We start from the raw sequence: 15,507 nt of genomic DNA, 5'->3' as shown, positions 1-15,507 counted from the left end.
AATCTGTAAAGTGAAGCACAGGATTTTGGTTCTTCCTTCTTAAGCCCACTTACCGTTAATCTACTGTTCTTCCATTCCTACTCTAACGGAACAAATATTAGAAAGGAAGGACTTAATATGCCCTTAAACAGCGTATGCACGGGATGATAGACACAAAATGCTGGAATAACTCAGCGGGACAGGCAGCATCTTTGGAGAGAAGGAATGGGTGAAGTTTCGAGGTTGAGATCCTTCTTTAGACTGAGCAGTTTCATGTATCTCCGCTTATGTCTGAATTGGAAGAGGGACAAACAATCACAGCTAGTCTGCAAGGCTGCTGTTTCACCTTGCCCTGTTCTTCCCTTCTCTGGCAAGGAAAACCAGTGAGGATTTTCCTAAATGCTTCTGGGCTCTAATCTGTGCAGATATATCCAACTGTTTCCTTGAGTTTTGCTGCAAGCAGTAAAGTCGCCTTGAGTGTAGGTTAAAAGACACCTTGCACAGTGCCCAGCAAATGCCAGCTTCTCTCTCAGTAAATGACCATGCATCATTCAGTTAGCTTGTGCTATAATGTTTCCACATGCTCATACAGGGAATATGCCAGCTCAGCAGGATTTGTAGTCAATGGCCATCCCCAGGTAAGGAATGGGTTTCCTCTTGACGGGTACCCAGAAGTCACTTTTGATCAAAGGTTGGGGGAAGGAAAAGTAGTGCTGGAGAGCGGTGTCATTTTGCCACCAACGTAAGAGGGCAAGCTTATAGGCATTGCGAACTTCTTAAGTTCAGAGAAACAGCACAAATCAATGCATTAATCGACAGGATGCGAATCTATTTAAATGCATCAGCACTATTGCGATATCCCAATGGCCACGGAATTCCCAACAGCAGTGGACGTCCCGACCCTGCAATCTACATTAACAGTTAGCTTGTGTTATACTTATAGGTCATACTTGTCGCTCTCTAGTGTGCAACCATTGTGCCTGGAAACTCTCTAGAATTTAGGAGATTGAGAGGGGATCTTATAGAAACTTACAAAATTCTTAAGGGGTTGGACAGGCTAGATGCAGGAAGATTGCTCCCGATGTTGGGGAAGTCCAGGACAAGGGGTCACAGCTTAAGGATAAGGGGGAAATCCTTTAAAACCGAGATGAGAAGAACTTTTTTCACACAGAGAGTGGTGAATCTCTGGAACTCTCTGCCACAGAGGGTAGTCGAGGCCAGTTCATTGGCTATATTTAAGAGGGAGTTAGATGTGGCCCTTGTGGCTAAGGGGATCAGAGGGTATGGAGAGAAGGCAGGTACGGGATACTGAGTTGGATGATCAGCCATGATCATATTGAATGGCGGTGCAGGCTCGAAGGGCCGAATGGCCTACTCCTGCACCTAATTTCTATGTTTCTATGTTTCTATGATCACAGGGGCAGCCTGCAAGTATTGTCTTTCTGCTGACTGGATCACAGGCAACAAAAGCTTTTCACTGTACCTCGATGTACGTGACAATAAACTAAACTGAAAATGACTGAACTAAGAATAAAGCACCAGAGACAACGACAGCCCCCCACACCTCTACTTCTTCCGACCAATCTATTAGCCAATGATGAATCAGAATACAAGAGGGAGATTGAAAATCAGGTTGAATAGTTCTATGAGAATCTTGCTCTCAACGTTAGTAAGATCAAGGCGCTGTAGGTGACTTCATGAAGTGAAAAGCTAATGATCCATGAACCCGCTTTGATCGGTGATGGAGAGAGACAACTGCTTCAAGCTCCTGGCCGTACTTATCTCTAAACATCTTCCTGGTGCCAGCACATTGATGCAATCGCAAAGAAAGCTCGTCAACACTTCTACTTCCTTCGAAGATTGTGGAGATTCGGTTTGAGAATGAGTACTCTATTGAAGTTGTACAGATGTAAGGTGGCGAGCAAACTGACTGGTTGCATCACAGCCTGGTTCGCCAATTTAAACACTCAGGAACAGAGGAGACTACAGAGTGGTAGTCATTACCCAGTCCAGCATGCGTACTGACCGCTTTACCATCAAAGGGATCGATCTACAGGATACACCACCTCAAAAAGGCAGTCCATATCATCAGAAACAGTATGTCAGCAGATATGGGGAGAAGGCATGAGAATGGGGTTAGGAGGGAGAGATAGATCAGCCATGATTGAATGGCGTAGACGATGGGCCAAATGACTTAATTCTGCTCCTATCACTTAAGAACTACACTATCTCACTACTACCATCGGGAAGATAATACAGCAACCTGAAAACCATGACCACAAGGTTAAAGAAAAGCTTCTTCCCAGCAACAATCTGATTTTTGACCACTACACAACAGTAACCTCAGGAAATATGATCTTCTATGGATTGCGTTGTTGGTTCCACAACAAACTTTGGTTCTACACTATTATGGTTACCTTGTATTACAGTTAGTAATTTATTGTATCATGTATTTATCTATCTGTTATTGTATTTAGAGGCCTGTTATGCTGCAGCAAATACGAATTTGATAGTTTTTGTTGCCGATATACGTATGACACTTAAACACTCTTGTCTCTGGAAACAAAAAAGCACTCGATATGCTTACCAATGTTTACCAAAATTGTCATAAATGGCATCAAATGCAGACATGAATGTTAAGAATAAACAATCACTAAAAATAACGAGAGCGAGGATAAGTTTTGTCGTTCAGAGGAACAAACATATGTACGTACATATGTTGGACTTTTGAACTTAATAATGTTATAAGAGCTCATTGGTTAGTACGGGTGACAATAAGTCAGGCCAACATAACCTGTAGGCAGTCATTTCAAATTCAACGCAGTATTTGTGTACACAAAATGCATCACTAGAACCACAAAGGCTGCTTAAGAATTTCAGAGATAAGAAGAGGAGGTGGAGACAAAGGGAAAAGAAAAGGAGATTAAATCATTGGACATTTTGTGACATGGATTCTGGACAATTCCACATGTTCCGCAAATAGTTCAGAACACGTTCAAGTCCAAACAGCACCCAATCCGTCAAGCATGTTATTTTGCTGTTCTTAAGAGTAGATATCCTAGAGTTCCAAATCAAATGGCAGGATATCTGCTTCTTCAACCATGAGATATGTCATTGTAGTTCCAACAGATAGTCCTTTAAGGATGCCTCCAAGGCCAAAGGAAATGCACCACTTCTGGAGAAGGTGTGTGTTTAAATGATTTGGGCTTCAAATGCAGCTTCGCTGTGTTGTACAGCAGTCCACACAAGGCAGTGGCAAAAACTTTCATGCCAGGACCGTAAAACTGGCTTCATATTTCATCCAACTGCAATTTTGTTCCAGAAATGTTATGACTCATCGCCGGCCATGTTTTTAGTAAAATATTCTTTGGGTGAAGCAATGTTGAAACATTTTAGGCCACTACATTTTTTGTATAGTTTAGAGATACAGTGTGGAAACTGGCCCTACGGCCCACCAAGTCCGTGGTGACCAGCGATCCTCATACACTAACACTATCCTACACACGAGGGACAATTTACAATTTTTACCGATGCCAATCAACCTACAAACCTGTACGTCTTTGGAATGTGGGAGGAAACTGAAGCCCCCGGTGAAAACCTAACGGGGAGAACATACAACCTCCGTACATGGTCAGGATCGAAACCGGGTTCCTGGCGCTGTAAGGCAGCAGCTCTACTGCTGCGCCACCGTCCATGGGTGGGATGTGGATGAAGGACTGAACACTGGGATGCTAACTCCTAATTCTTTGCTTGTTATGTTTCACGAGGACAGGAAATGGTCAAAATGAAGTACGGGCTGTTCCCAGGGAGGCTTGCTGACAAAAATATCCAGTGCTGCTGGAAGATCATCAACTCAATGAAAGCTGCATGTTGGTCTGCCCAAGGTTTGTTGATCTTCCAGTGCCATGAATTGTCCGGAAGGGAACACTTGCAACGGTGTATTCCTGGCTGCAGGATTACACACTGAGCGTTTGTCGGCACTGGGCCTGTACTCGTTGGAGTTTAGAAGAATGAGGGGGACCTCATTGAAACATACTGAATAGTGAAAGGCTTGGATAGAGTGGATGTGGAGAGGATGTTTCCAGTAGTGGGAGAATCTAGTACATAGAGGTCATAGAGAATCTAGTACTAGAGGTCATCAGCCGGTCTCCTCTCCATCCACAAGTCCAACCTCTGCAGTTTTGGGGACAGAGCCTTCTCCAGGGCAGCTCCCAGGCTCTGGAACTCCCTCCCCCAACTGATCCACAATTCCGTGTCCCTCACCATCTTCCAGTCCCGCCTCAAGACCCATCTCTTCACCTCTGCCTATCCTTAGCCCCACGTCCCCGTCCCTTTTCATCTGTGCATTAATTGCCTCATACTGTGTTTTGTATTGAATTCTGTCTTTACTTTGTGTACTAGTCTTGTCTCTACTATTTATTTCATTCCCCTTACATGTTTTTCCTCTACATGCTCAATTTTTGTAAGGTGTCCTTGAGACTCTTGAAAGGCGCCCATAAATAAAATTTATTATTATTATTATTATAGCCTCAGAACTAAAGGACGTCTTTTTAGGAAGGAGATGAGGAGGAATTTCTTTAGTCAGTGGGTGGTGAATCTGTGGGATTCTTTGCCACAGAAGGTTGTGGAGGCCAAGTTAGTGGATATCTTTAAGGCAGAGATAGATATATTTTTGAGTCATACCAGGTGTCAGAGGTTATGGGGAGAAGGCAGGAGAATGGGGTTAGGAGGGAGAGATAGACCAGCCATGAATGAATGGCTGTAGACTTGATGGGCCGAATGGCCTTATTCTGCTCCTATCACTTATGATCTTATGATGCACTGAACTTTGGTGCAGCAACTATACAAGTTTGGTGGAGAATGACCACTCTAAGACCCTGCTGCCACTGAACACTGAGGGCCTGAGTCCTTTGAAATGGCCTCTCAAGCATTCGAGTGGCATTGGTGTTTGTAAGAGAACGTTCTGGTTTAATGACACTATAAATGTATTGATTTGGTCGCACAATAAAACCATATAACGTTTGTGCTGTATTCCCTGCTTATATTTTTATGAATTAATTTATTTTTGAAATTAAGAAAACAATGCAGAGTAGCAGTAGAGTTGTTGCCTTACAGTGCTTACAGCGCCAGAGACCCGGGTTCCATCCCGACTACAGGATGTCTGTACCGAGTTTGTACCTTCTCCCCGTGACCGTGTGGATTTTCGAGATCAGTTTCCTCGCACACTCCAAAGACGTGCAGGTTTGTAGGTTAATTGGCTTGGTAAGAATGCAAATTGGCCCTAGTGTGTGTAGATAGTTTGTTTTTTTTTAATAATATTTTTATTAGAAGTAGATATATTATAAAGTATAGTTACATATTATAGTAAAAATACTTTTCATATACATCAGTCATACATTATTAAAATTTTCAATTGTCGATTACTTCTGCTTCTAGTGTTTTTTTTTATATAGAAAAAGAGAGAGAGAGAGAGAGAGAGAGAATAAAGAGTTGCAAATATCAAAAAAACAAAAAAGGTGGAATGGATTACTTATAATACGTCATTGGAGATAGGTTCGTAGATTATAAAGTATGACTTTTCATCTAATCCTGAGTTCAAGTTTCAGTTGGGTTTTCGTGCTGGGCCAATCTATCCCATCAGATAATTAATGAATGGAGCCCATATTTTATCAAAAAGTTCTTGTTTGTCCATTAAGACAAGTCTAATTCTTTCTAGATATAGGGTCTCCGACATTTCCACAATCCACATTTTAATTGTGGGGGTTGTAGGGCCTTTCCAAAATTTTAATATTAATTTTTTCCCGGTTATTATACTGTAGTCGAGGAAATTTCTTTGGCTTGTTGTGAGTGTTAAACTTTGCTCTGATATTCCAAGTATTATTAATTTTGAGTTTGGATCCAGTTTTGTATTAATAACTTCTGAAATTAGTGTGTAGATAGTTTTAATGTGCGGGGATTGTAATTGTAATTCGTTGGTGGGCCGAAGGGCCTGTTTCTGCGCTGCATCTATAAACTAAACTAAAGTAACTCAAGAAGGGTCTCAACTCGAAATGTCACCCATTCCTTCTCTCCAGAGATACTGCCTGACCCGCTGAGTTACTCAGGCATTTTGTGTCGACCTTAACCTAACTCAATGGTTGTTGCAACTGCTGCATCTTCTGCAACAGGTACAGTGTCAGGGAAAAGGTGACAAAACAATGATTTGATTAAGAATTTGATATATCCATATAGGGCTTCTTTTTCCACAACAGTGGAAATGTATATATTATATTTAAACCGCTAATACTGTATTCAGTGCGTGTGCATTTACTTTGCATGTGCGAAAAGGGAAAAGCTGACTAGTGTAAAAAAATGATAGTTGCTGTGCAATGCATGTAAATATTTCTAGTCTATACTATTACCAGTTAAATTATCTTAATTAACAAATACCAATTGTGCCTTACAAAAGGGCTGCATCTTACCTGATAATGTGAATCTGACAAGTTTTCGATTGTTCTCACCATTCAATCCACCTTCCCCCAATTCATCTGCTCCGGCCTGTAAAAAAATAATCCAGCAATATAATTTAACCTATGTTAAAAACAACTATTAACAGATCCACTAGTTGGCACTCAGTGCATGGTTTCACCTGCATTGGCAATAGAAAGTATATATTCAATTAAATAAAACTCTATCATGTTACTCTCATTAGATTTACTCAAATCATGTTGGCTGATTTTGTGAGCATCAGAATGGAGACCTTTGCAATTTCAACCACTAGATGGCACAAGGAGAGGCCATTAATTTGAAAGGCGTTTTGTTTTCATTTCGATGTTACAAACTTATGCCTAATCACTCTATTAACAGCCACCAATAATCTAAATAAAGCTTTGCAAATGATTCATAGTCACATTCATGCGATCTGTGGTAGTTGGCGCGCTGACCTCGTGACCTGACCTGGCCAGGCGATAACTCTCAGACACCTCGTCCTACTTATCCTTAGACCATGACCCCACAGACGAGCACCAGACCTTAATATCACACGCAATTTCTGATTTTATTACTTTCGGCTCTCTGCCCTCTAAAGCCTCCAACCTTATCGTTCCCCAGCCCCGCACGGCCCGATTTTATCTTCTCCCCAAAATCCACAAACAGAACTGTCCTGGCAGACCCACTGTTTCTGCTTGTTCATGTCCCACCGAATTAATTTCCACATACCTCGACTCCATCTTATCCCCCCCCGGTCCAATCCCTCCCTACCTATGTCCAAGACACCTCACACGCTCTTCGTTCTTCAATGACTTCCATTTTCCAGGCCCCCACTCCCTCATCTTTACCATGGATGTGCAGTCACTCTATAACTCCACCCCCCACCAGGAAGGTATTAAAGCCCTCCGGTTGTTCCTCGACCGCAGAATCAGCCAATTTCCATCTACGAATACTCTTCTCCACCGAGCAGAGCTGTTCCTTACCCTCAACAACTTCTCCTTTGACTCCTCCCACTTCCTCCAAATCCACGACATAGTTATGGACACTCGCATGGGCCCCAGCTATGCCTGCCTCTTTGTAGGGTACATCGAACAATCACTGTTCCAGGCGTACACTGGCCCTATTCCCAAACTCTACCTCCGCTACATTGACAACTGCATCGGTGCTGCCTCTTGCACCCATGCAGAACTCACTGACTTCATCAGTTTCATGACTAATTTCCATCCGGCACTCAAATTCACATGGATCATCTCCGATGTCATGCCGTGTCGCCCTGCAGCTTGTCAGTCCAGGCTTATCGACTTGGTCTCAATGCCTGCAAGCACGAACTGCTTCATTCGCCAAGGACTCAACAATGGAATTGTATATGCTGCAAATATCAGTGAATATCACTGTTTCTAACCTTACGACAGAACAAAGATCCTTAAAGAAATAGCTGAAGATGTGGCAGGTAAGAGGGTCCTTTACCTTGGTGCCCTGAGTAACAGATATTCTCATGTTTATCTGGATGTGTTATTTGTAAGCCCTTTGTCGAATCAATGCAGTTATAATGATAACTGGTTCATTTCTGCCAGATGTAAGCTCTCCCAGAGTTGTTGAACAAGCTGTAGGCTGTACATGCTGGAAATCACGGGGACACACACGGAGCAAATGATGGTGAAAGCGGGTGGCCTCACCCAGGAGAGGGTGAGTGGTCAGCAGCTAGAGAGTGACGCCAGGGGAGGTGGGTGGGGAAGGAAAGCAAGAGGGGAAGTGGCGTAGAGTCATAGAGTGATACAGTGTGGAAACAGGCCCTTCAGCCCAATGCCCACACCGGCCAACAGGTCCCAGCTACACTAGTCCCACCGGCCTGTGCTTGGTCCATATCCCTCCAGACTTGTCCTATCCATGTACCTGCCTAACTGTTTCTTAAATATTGGGATAGTCTCAACCTCCTGCACCTATTTTCTATGTTTCTATATTGGGGACGATCAGCCATGATCACAATGAATGGCGGTGCTGGCTCGAAGGGCCGAATGGCCTCCTCCTGCACCTATTTTCTATGTTTCTATATTGGGGACGATCAGCCATGATCACAATGAATGGTGGTGCTGGCTCGAAGTGCCGAATGACCTCCTCCTGCACCTATTTTCTATGTTTCTATGTTTCAACTACCTCCTCTGGCAGCTTGTTCCATACACCCACCACCCTTTGTGTGAAAAAGTTACCCCTCAGATTCCTATTAAATCTTTTCCCCTCCACCTTGAACCTATGTCCTCTGGTCCTCGATTCCCCTACGCTGGGCATGAGACTCTGTGCATCTACCTATCTATTCCTCTGATGATTTTGGCAGAGATTAGAGGGAAAGTGAAAAGAGGGAAGAGTGACTGATAGACGGCCGGGAAACAAAGGCAGAGCCGTCGGAGGCAGGGCTTAGGGCTTGGAAGTGAGCAGTGGAACTCTGTAGTTCATTGGAAATCAAATGCTTGGGCATAATGTGTAGGAAGGAACTGCAAATGATGGTTTACACCAAAGATAGATGCAAAATGCTGGAGTAACTCATTGGGCATTAACTGGAATGATGTGTTCTGCCTTTCTGAAAAGGAAATGGCTGGACAAGTGTAAAAATTATTCGCTTTGGTTAAAATAACATAAAAATTGAATATATTTTCAATAGAATATAGAATATATTTTGCAAATCAGAACCCATATCACCATATATCACCATGGAGAACTATTTTCAATAGTTCTCCATGGTGATATATGGTGATATGGGTTCCGATTTGCATGTGCAAGTTAATGGGAAGGCTAACCTCTTGAAGGCCTTTAATGCAAAGAGATTGAAGTCCAGATTAAGAAAGTCTGGCTACAATTGAACCGGGTTTTAGTGAAGCCATAACTGGAATTCCATGTATGTTCTCATCCACTTACAACAGGGAGGATATCCTTGCCCTAAATGCAATGCAACAAAGGCATGGAAGGAATCAAGTGAGGAGTGAGTTCTGTGAGAAGATCAAACTTGTAATCTCTTACGATTTTAAGAATGAGCGGCAATCTTATTGAAACTTTACAGATTCTGAATAAACTTGTAACGGTAGACATGACAGTCTCAAGGCGAAAAGTCAAATATTGTGGTCCCAGGGTCGGAAGTTATATTTCTTAAAGGATTGTGAATCTTCAGGATTGTCCACTTCTTAGAACTGTGGATCCTCAATCATTAAGCATAGTTAAGGGGTGCGATCAACAGATTTTCAAGTTGTGGAAACCAGGAATGTGGAGATGAAGATGAGAATAACGGTGGAGGCGGAGTGAACCAAAGGCCATGTGACCTTCTCCTGTTCTTTTCAACCTTCTTTAATGTGTGAAGTTTAATTATCTACATCGATCAGTAAGTGGTACATATCAATTAGTTCAAAATTATTCAAAATTGATTATTTTAATCATGCAATATTGATCATAAACCCATAAATTAAAATATGACCTTAAAGGTTTTAGCCTTGCAAAGCAAAGAAATTGTCTTTCCAGAGTATCAGAAAACTAACAGTACCAAAGGAAATATTAAATCTTACTTGACAAATGTTCTAACAATGTATTAGTTTGCAGTGTAAATGTAGAATGGAAAGGGTGAAATAATATAATTTCTGCATATTTTCTTGTTTAAACCCCAGGGAACGTTTAAAGCCATCTAAACAAGTACAAGAAAGCCAGGATAAAGGAAATTGCATATTTAATATTTCAAAGCATGCTTCCTGTGTTATTAGGATGCAATAAAATCACACCCAGTAACTTCACTGCCAATTTTACTGAGTACTAAATGGTTATGTTCTATTTTCCTGTTTATAACATTACTTAATAGGCCCTTTTTCCCCCCACAAAGTGAACCAGATTTTTTTTCCAGTTTGCCTTCAGTCCAAAAGAATTAAATGCAGTGGGCAGGTCTTTAGACCTTGGTGAAACAACAGAATAAACAGTGGGTAGTGTGAGTGTGCAGAGGAATGGGAGTGGAAGGACAAGGTTGAGTCACTAGTCTTATTGATGGCGAGGAATAAATTATAAAGAGGATTGCTTTCAGGCCTTGCAGGCTTCAAGTACAAAGGGAAAACCTTTTACAGTCTATGCACATTGTCCTTACTCAGGACATTGTTCATTATGCACTGGTCACCATACTCAAGACTCCCACCTACCATTGCCATGCTAAACGGTAATAGCTGTTCCCTCTTACATGGGGTTATGGGGAGAAGGCAGGAGAATGCGGTGAGGAGGGAGAGATGAATGAGCCATGAGTGAATGGCGGAGTAGACTTGATGGGCAGAATGGCCTCATTCTACTGTCCTTGAGACTCTTGAAAGGCGCCCATAAATAAATTTATTACCTCTATTCCTTTTGACTTTATGACGTCGAATATCTGTGTGGCCAAAACGGGGAGCAAATTCTTTTTGTGGGTCTCAAGCCTCCATTTATTTTCCAATCAAATGTCACATCTCCTTCAGCTCAAGAGCAGCCAGCCAAACACGGGCAGGTATATTTAAATTACAACAAATGGCTTAGTGCTTTCACACGTTCCATTTAGTGTTACAACTGCCGCAACCATGCTAGGTGCAACTGTTGTCTGCAAATCATCTTGTGTCTTGTCTTGTAGATAGTGTCATACAGTGTTATGCAGGGAAAAGCAGATGCAAACTTAAAATGATAGTATTTGCTGCATTAAAAAGGTGTTTTAAAATGTTCATTTGTGAACTGTTCTACCTTTTAAAAAAAAGTACTATACTGGCCTCTACATTTCCACTCCCAAAAGTCTAATGGAGATTTTTTTACTTGTTGAGAAAGAGGAGGCACAGTTTGAGCTTAAGGATCGCAGTATTATGGAAGCTAAACACCATTAATTCCCCAGAGTGTACACAGACCACGCACCTTCCGCATGAGCGTGACATTGAGTTTTGTTTATTGTCACGTGTACCGAGGTACAGTGAAAATCTTATGTTACGTGCAAACCAGTCCACAAAAGACAATACATGATTATAATTAAACCATCCACGATGTACAGATATGTGATAAAGGAAATAACATGAATAACATTCAGAGCAAGATAAAATGAGTAAAGTCCGATCAAAGATAGTCCGAGGGTCTCCATTGAGGTTGGTCGTAGTTCAGGACTGCTCTCGAGTTGTTGGTAGGATGGCTCAGTTGCCTGATCACAGCTGGGAAGAAACTATCTGTGATATAGAGCCAAAGCCCACTCAAAGAACAACCAAGAGTTAACTGTTTAAGAAGGAACTGCAGATGCTGGAAAATCGAAGGTACACAAAAATGCTGGAGAAACTCAGCGGGTGCAGCAGCATCTATGGAGCGAAGGAAATAGGCGACGTTTCCTATTTCCTTTGATCCATAGATGCTGCTGCACCCGCTGAGATTCTCCAGCATTTTTGTGTACCGAATAGTTAACTGTGCAAGTTGTAACTTCAATTAAAGACTGGCTTCAGCACAGAGACTGATACAGTTGGTGCCTGCAAACAATCACGACCACTTGGTTCAAGAGCAGTGAATATCAACCTCAATCACCAATTGGCAGTACAAAATACAATCAAGTATGTCACAATTTGCCCCAGTGAGTCATGGCCAACAAAAAACATGTCAGGACAACACAAATTTAACAAAAGATAGACACAAAATGCTGGACTAACTCAGCGGGACAGGTGGCATGTCTCGTGAGATTGAATGGGTGACATTACGGGACGACAGATGGCACAATGGGCTAAGTGTTCGGCTGGCAACCGGAAGGTAGCCGGTTCGAATCCCGCTTGGAGTGCATACTGTCGTTGTGTCCTTGGGCAAGACACTTCACCCACCTTTGCCTGTGTGTGAATGTGTGTGAATGTGTGTGAGTGATTGGTGGTGGTCGGAGGGGCCGTAGGTGCAGATTGGCAGCCACGCTTCCGTCAGTCTGCCCCAGGGCAGCTGTGGCTACAGAAGTAGCTTACCACCACCGAGTGTGACTGAGGAGTGAATGAATAATGCGATGTAAAGCGCCTTGAGTATTAGAAAGGCGCTATATAAATCCCATCCATTATTATTATTATTATTATTACGGGTCGTGACCCTTCTTCAGACTGCCAAATTACAATTAATGCACTCAATGGGGGTTTGATTAAGGCATTTTTTTTTAAAGAAATTGAGATTATCCGGTTAAAATGAGAATTGGTTCAGAATATACTGAAATAACTGGAGGTTATAAGGGGGCATGATTGTTTCCTCGGCCACTGGGATACTGCCTGTCCCGCTGAGTTACTCCAGCTTTTTGTGTCCTTCTTCGGTTTAAACCAGCATCTGCAGTTCCTTCCTACACAATGTTAACAAATGCAGGGTGTGCGTCAGTACACACGGCAATCTTAAGGGCCTGTCCCACACGCAATTTTTCGGCGGCTTGCCAGCACCCATCATAGGTGCAGCAGGTGGCCGAAAAAAGGTAGGATTCTTTGGGCGACAGCTCACGACCATACAGGCGACATGTCGTGGGGGGACGCCTGTATGGTCGTGAGTAGACGCCCAGAGAGTCGCTGAATAAATCGCGTAAGTGGAACAGGACCATTATGACCGCACAATCAACGTTCACTGATCTCGTCACTTCCATTAAAAGAACTAGATTTCTGTAACATGTAACTAATTTGTAACCAAGGTTTCAGAGTGTGCAAGAGAAGCGTGTTTTACAGAAGCTGTCGTAGTACCTTCATTTTATAACAGGCCGTTTACTTTAAATAGAACAAGGATAAGTGACTAAAGGCACACTTTGTCCCCATCCTGATCGCATGTTTTTACAAAGACACCACCTGTGTTCAGCAGGGGTCGGCAACCTTGTTTTGCATAGGGGCCAGGACGCATGTCTGTGAGCGGATGGCGGGCCACATCTATCACGTGTACACATGGATCCCGCCGCGGATGGCAGGCACCAAATCACGTGTTCACAGAAGGTAGACAAAAATGCTGGAGAAACTCAGCGGGTGAGGCAGCCTCATGCAATCCTTGCATGCCTCACCCGCTGAATTTCTCCAGCATTTTGTCTACCTTTGATTTTTCCAGCATCTGCAGTTCTTTCTTAAACGTGTTCGCAGAAGGTGCATTTCCGTGCCGGCGGCTTTGCGCAGGATGCGGTACAGCCAGAGCTCGGGCGCGCTGGGGGCGCTCGACAGGCCGGATGACTACGGAAAAAACAAATCCACATGCGGGCCGGATGATATCGGGTTACAGGCCGCATTCGGCCCGGGGGCCGTAAGTTGCCGACCTCTGGTGTACAAGGTACTGTATATTCTACCATGTTTATAGAGTCATAGATAGTGTCATACAGTGTGGAAAGAGGCCCTTCAGCCCAACTTGCCCACTCCGATCAACATGCCCCATCTACACTAGTCCCACCTGCCTGCATTTGGCCCATATCCCTCTAAACCTATCCTATCCATGTACTTGTCCAAATGTTTTTTAAACATTGTAATATTACCTGCCTCAACGACTTCCTCCGCCATTAAATGTTCCCCTCCACACCTAAAACCCATGTCCTCTGGTTCTCGATTCCCCGATTCTGGGTAAAATACTTTGTGCAGTTACCCTTTCTATTCCTCTCATGATCTTATACACCTCTATAAGATCACCCTCATCCTCCAAGTCCTAGCCTGCTCTACCACTCCCTGTAGCTCAGGTGCTGGCAACACCCTCGTAAAAATGACTGCGGAATTTTAGAAACTCATGTCGGTCTCAGTCACAGAGGCCGACGTCAGGAAATCCTTCAGAGGGGCGAATCCCCGAAAAGCACCTGGTCCTGATGGTATACCCAGTCATGTTCAAAAAACCTGTGCGGACCAACTGGCGGGAGTTTTTACGGACATTTTCAACCTCTCACTTCTGAGGTCTGAGGTCCCCACCTGCTTTAAAAGGGCATCAATTATACCGGTGCCCAAGAAGAGTAAGATGACGTGCCTCAATGACTATCGACCAGTGGCACTAACGCCGGTGGTGATGAAGTGCTTTGAGAGGCTGATCATGGAGCAAATCAACTCCTACCTCGACAAAAACCTGGACCCACTGCAGTTCGCTTACCGCCACAACAGAGCAACGGTGGATGCGATCTCGCTGGCCCTCCACTCCGCACTGGACCACTTGGACAACAAAAACTCATATGTCAGGCTGTTATTCATCGATTACAGCTCGGCATTCAACACAATCATCCCCTCCAAACTGGTTACCAAACTCGCAGAACTGGGTCTCTGCGCATCCCTCTGCAACTGGATCCTCGACTTCCTCATCCACAGACCACAGTCTGTTCGTATTGGTGGAAATGTGTCAGCCTCGATAACAATCAGCACGGGAGCACCTCAAGGCTGCGTGCTCAGCCCCCTGCTGTACTCACTCTATACCCATGACTGCGTAGCGAACCACAGTGCGAACTCCATCATCAAGTTCGCTGACGACACCACTGTTGTGGGACGTATCACTGATGGGGATGAGTCAGAATATAGAAGGGAGATCGAGCAACTGTCCATATGGTGCCAGCGCAATAACCTGGCCCTCAACACCAGCAAAACCAAGGAACTGATTGTGGACTTTGGAAGGAGTAGGAGGGGGACCCACAGCCCCATTTATATCAATGGGTCGATGGTTGAAAGGGTCAAGAACTTCAAATTCCTGGGCGTGCACATCTCTGAAGATCTTTCCTGGTCCGAGAACACTAACGCAATTATCAAAAAAGCTCATCAGCGCCTCTACTTCCTGAGAAGATTACGGAGAGTCGGTTTGTCAAGGAAGACTCTCTCTAACTTCTACAGGTGCACAGTAGAGAGCATGCTGACCGGTTGCATCGTGGCTTGGTTCGGCAATTTGAGCGCCCTGGAGAGGAAAAGACTACAAAAAGTAGTAAACACTGCCCAGTCCATCATCGGCTCTGACCTTCCTTCCATCGAGGGGATTTATCGCAGTCGCTGCCTCAAAAAGGCTGGCAGTATCTTCAAAGACCCACACCATCCTGGCCACACACCCATCTCCCTGCTACCTTCATGTAGAAGGTACAGGAGCCTGAAGACTGCAACAACCAGGTTC

At 43.7% G+C, this 15,507-nt stretch overlaps 1 protein-coding gene across 5 annotated transcripts in view; it reads right to left on the bottom strand.

The window, feature by feature from the left end:
* Window positions 1–15,507, bottom strand: part of hecw2 (HECT, C2 and WW domain containing E3 ubiquitin protein ligase 2) — a 342,360-nt gene that overhangs the window by 136,539 nt on the left and 190,314 nt on the right. For all 5 annotated transcript variants that reach the window (XM_033023729.1, XM_033023732.1, XM_033023733.1 and 2 more), the window contains exon 5: window positions 6,441–6,516. In XM_033023729.1, coding sequence (XP_032879620.1) covers window positions 6,441–6,516 — 76 coding nt within the window. The remainder of the gene's footprint in view (window positions 1–6,440; window positions 6,517–15,507) is intronic.

This window comes from Amblyraja radiata, chromosome 7 (assembly GCF_010909765.2).
Source record: "Amblyraja radiata isolate CabotCenter1 chromosome 7, sAmbRad1.1.pri, whole genome shotgun sequence".
In the NCBI taxonomy this organism is placed as follows: domain Eukaryota; kingdom Metazoa; phylum Chordata; class Chondrichthyes; order Rajiformes; family Rajidae; genus Amblyraja; species Amblyraja radiata.
The sequence above is the reverse complement of the archived record's forward strand: the minus strand, read 5'-3'. Positions and strand labels throughout refer to the sequence as shown.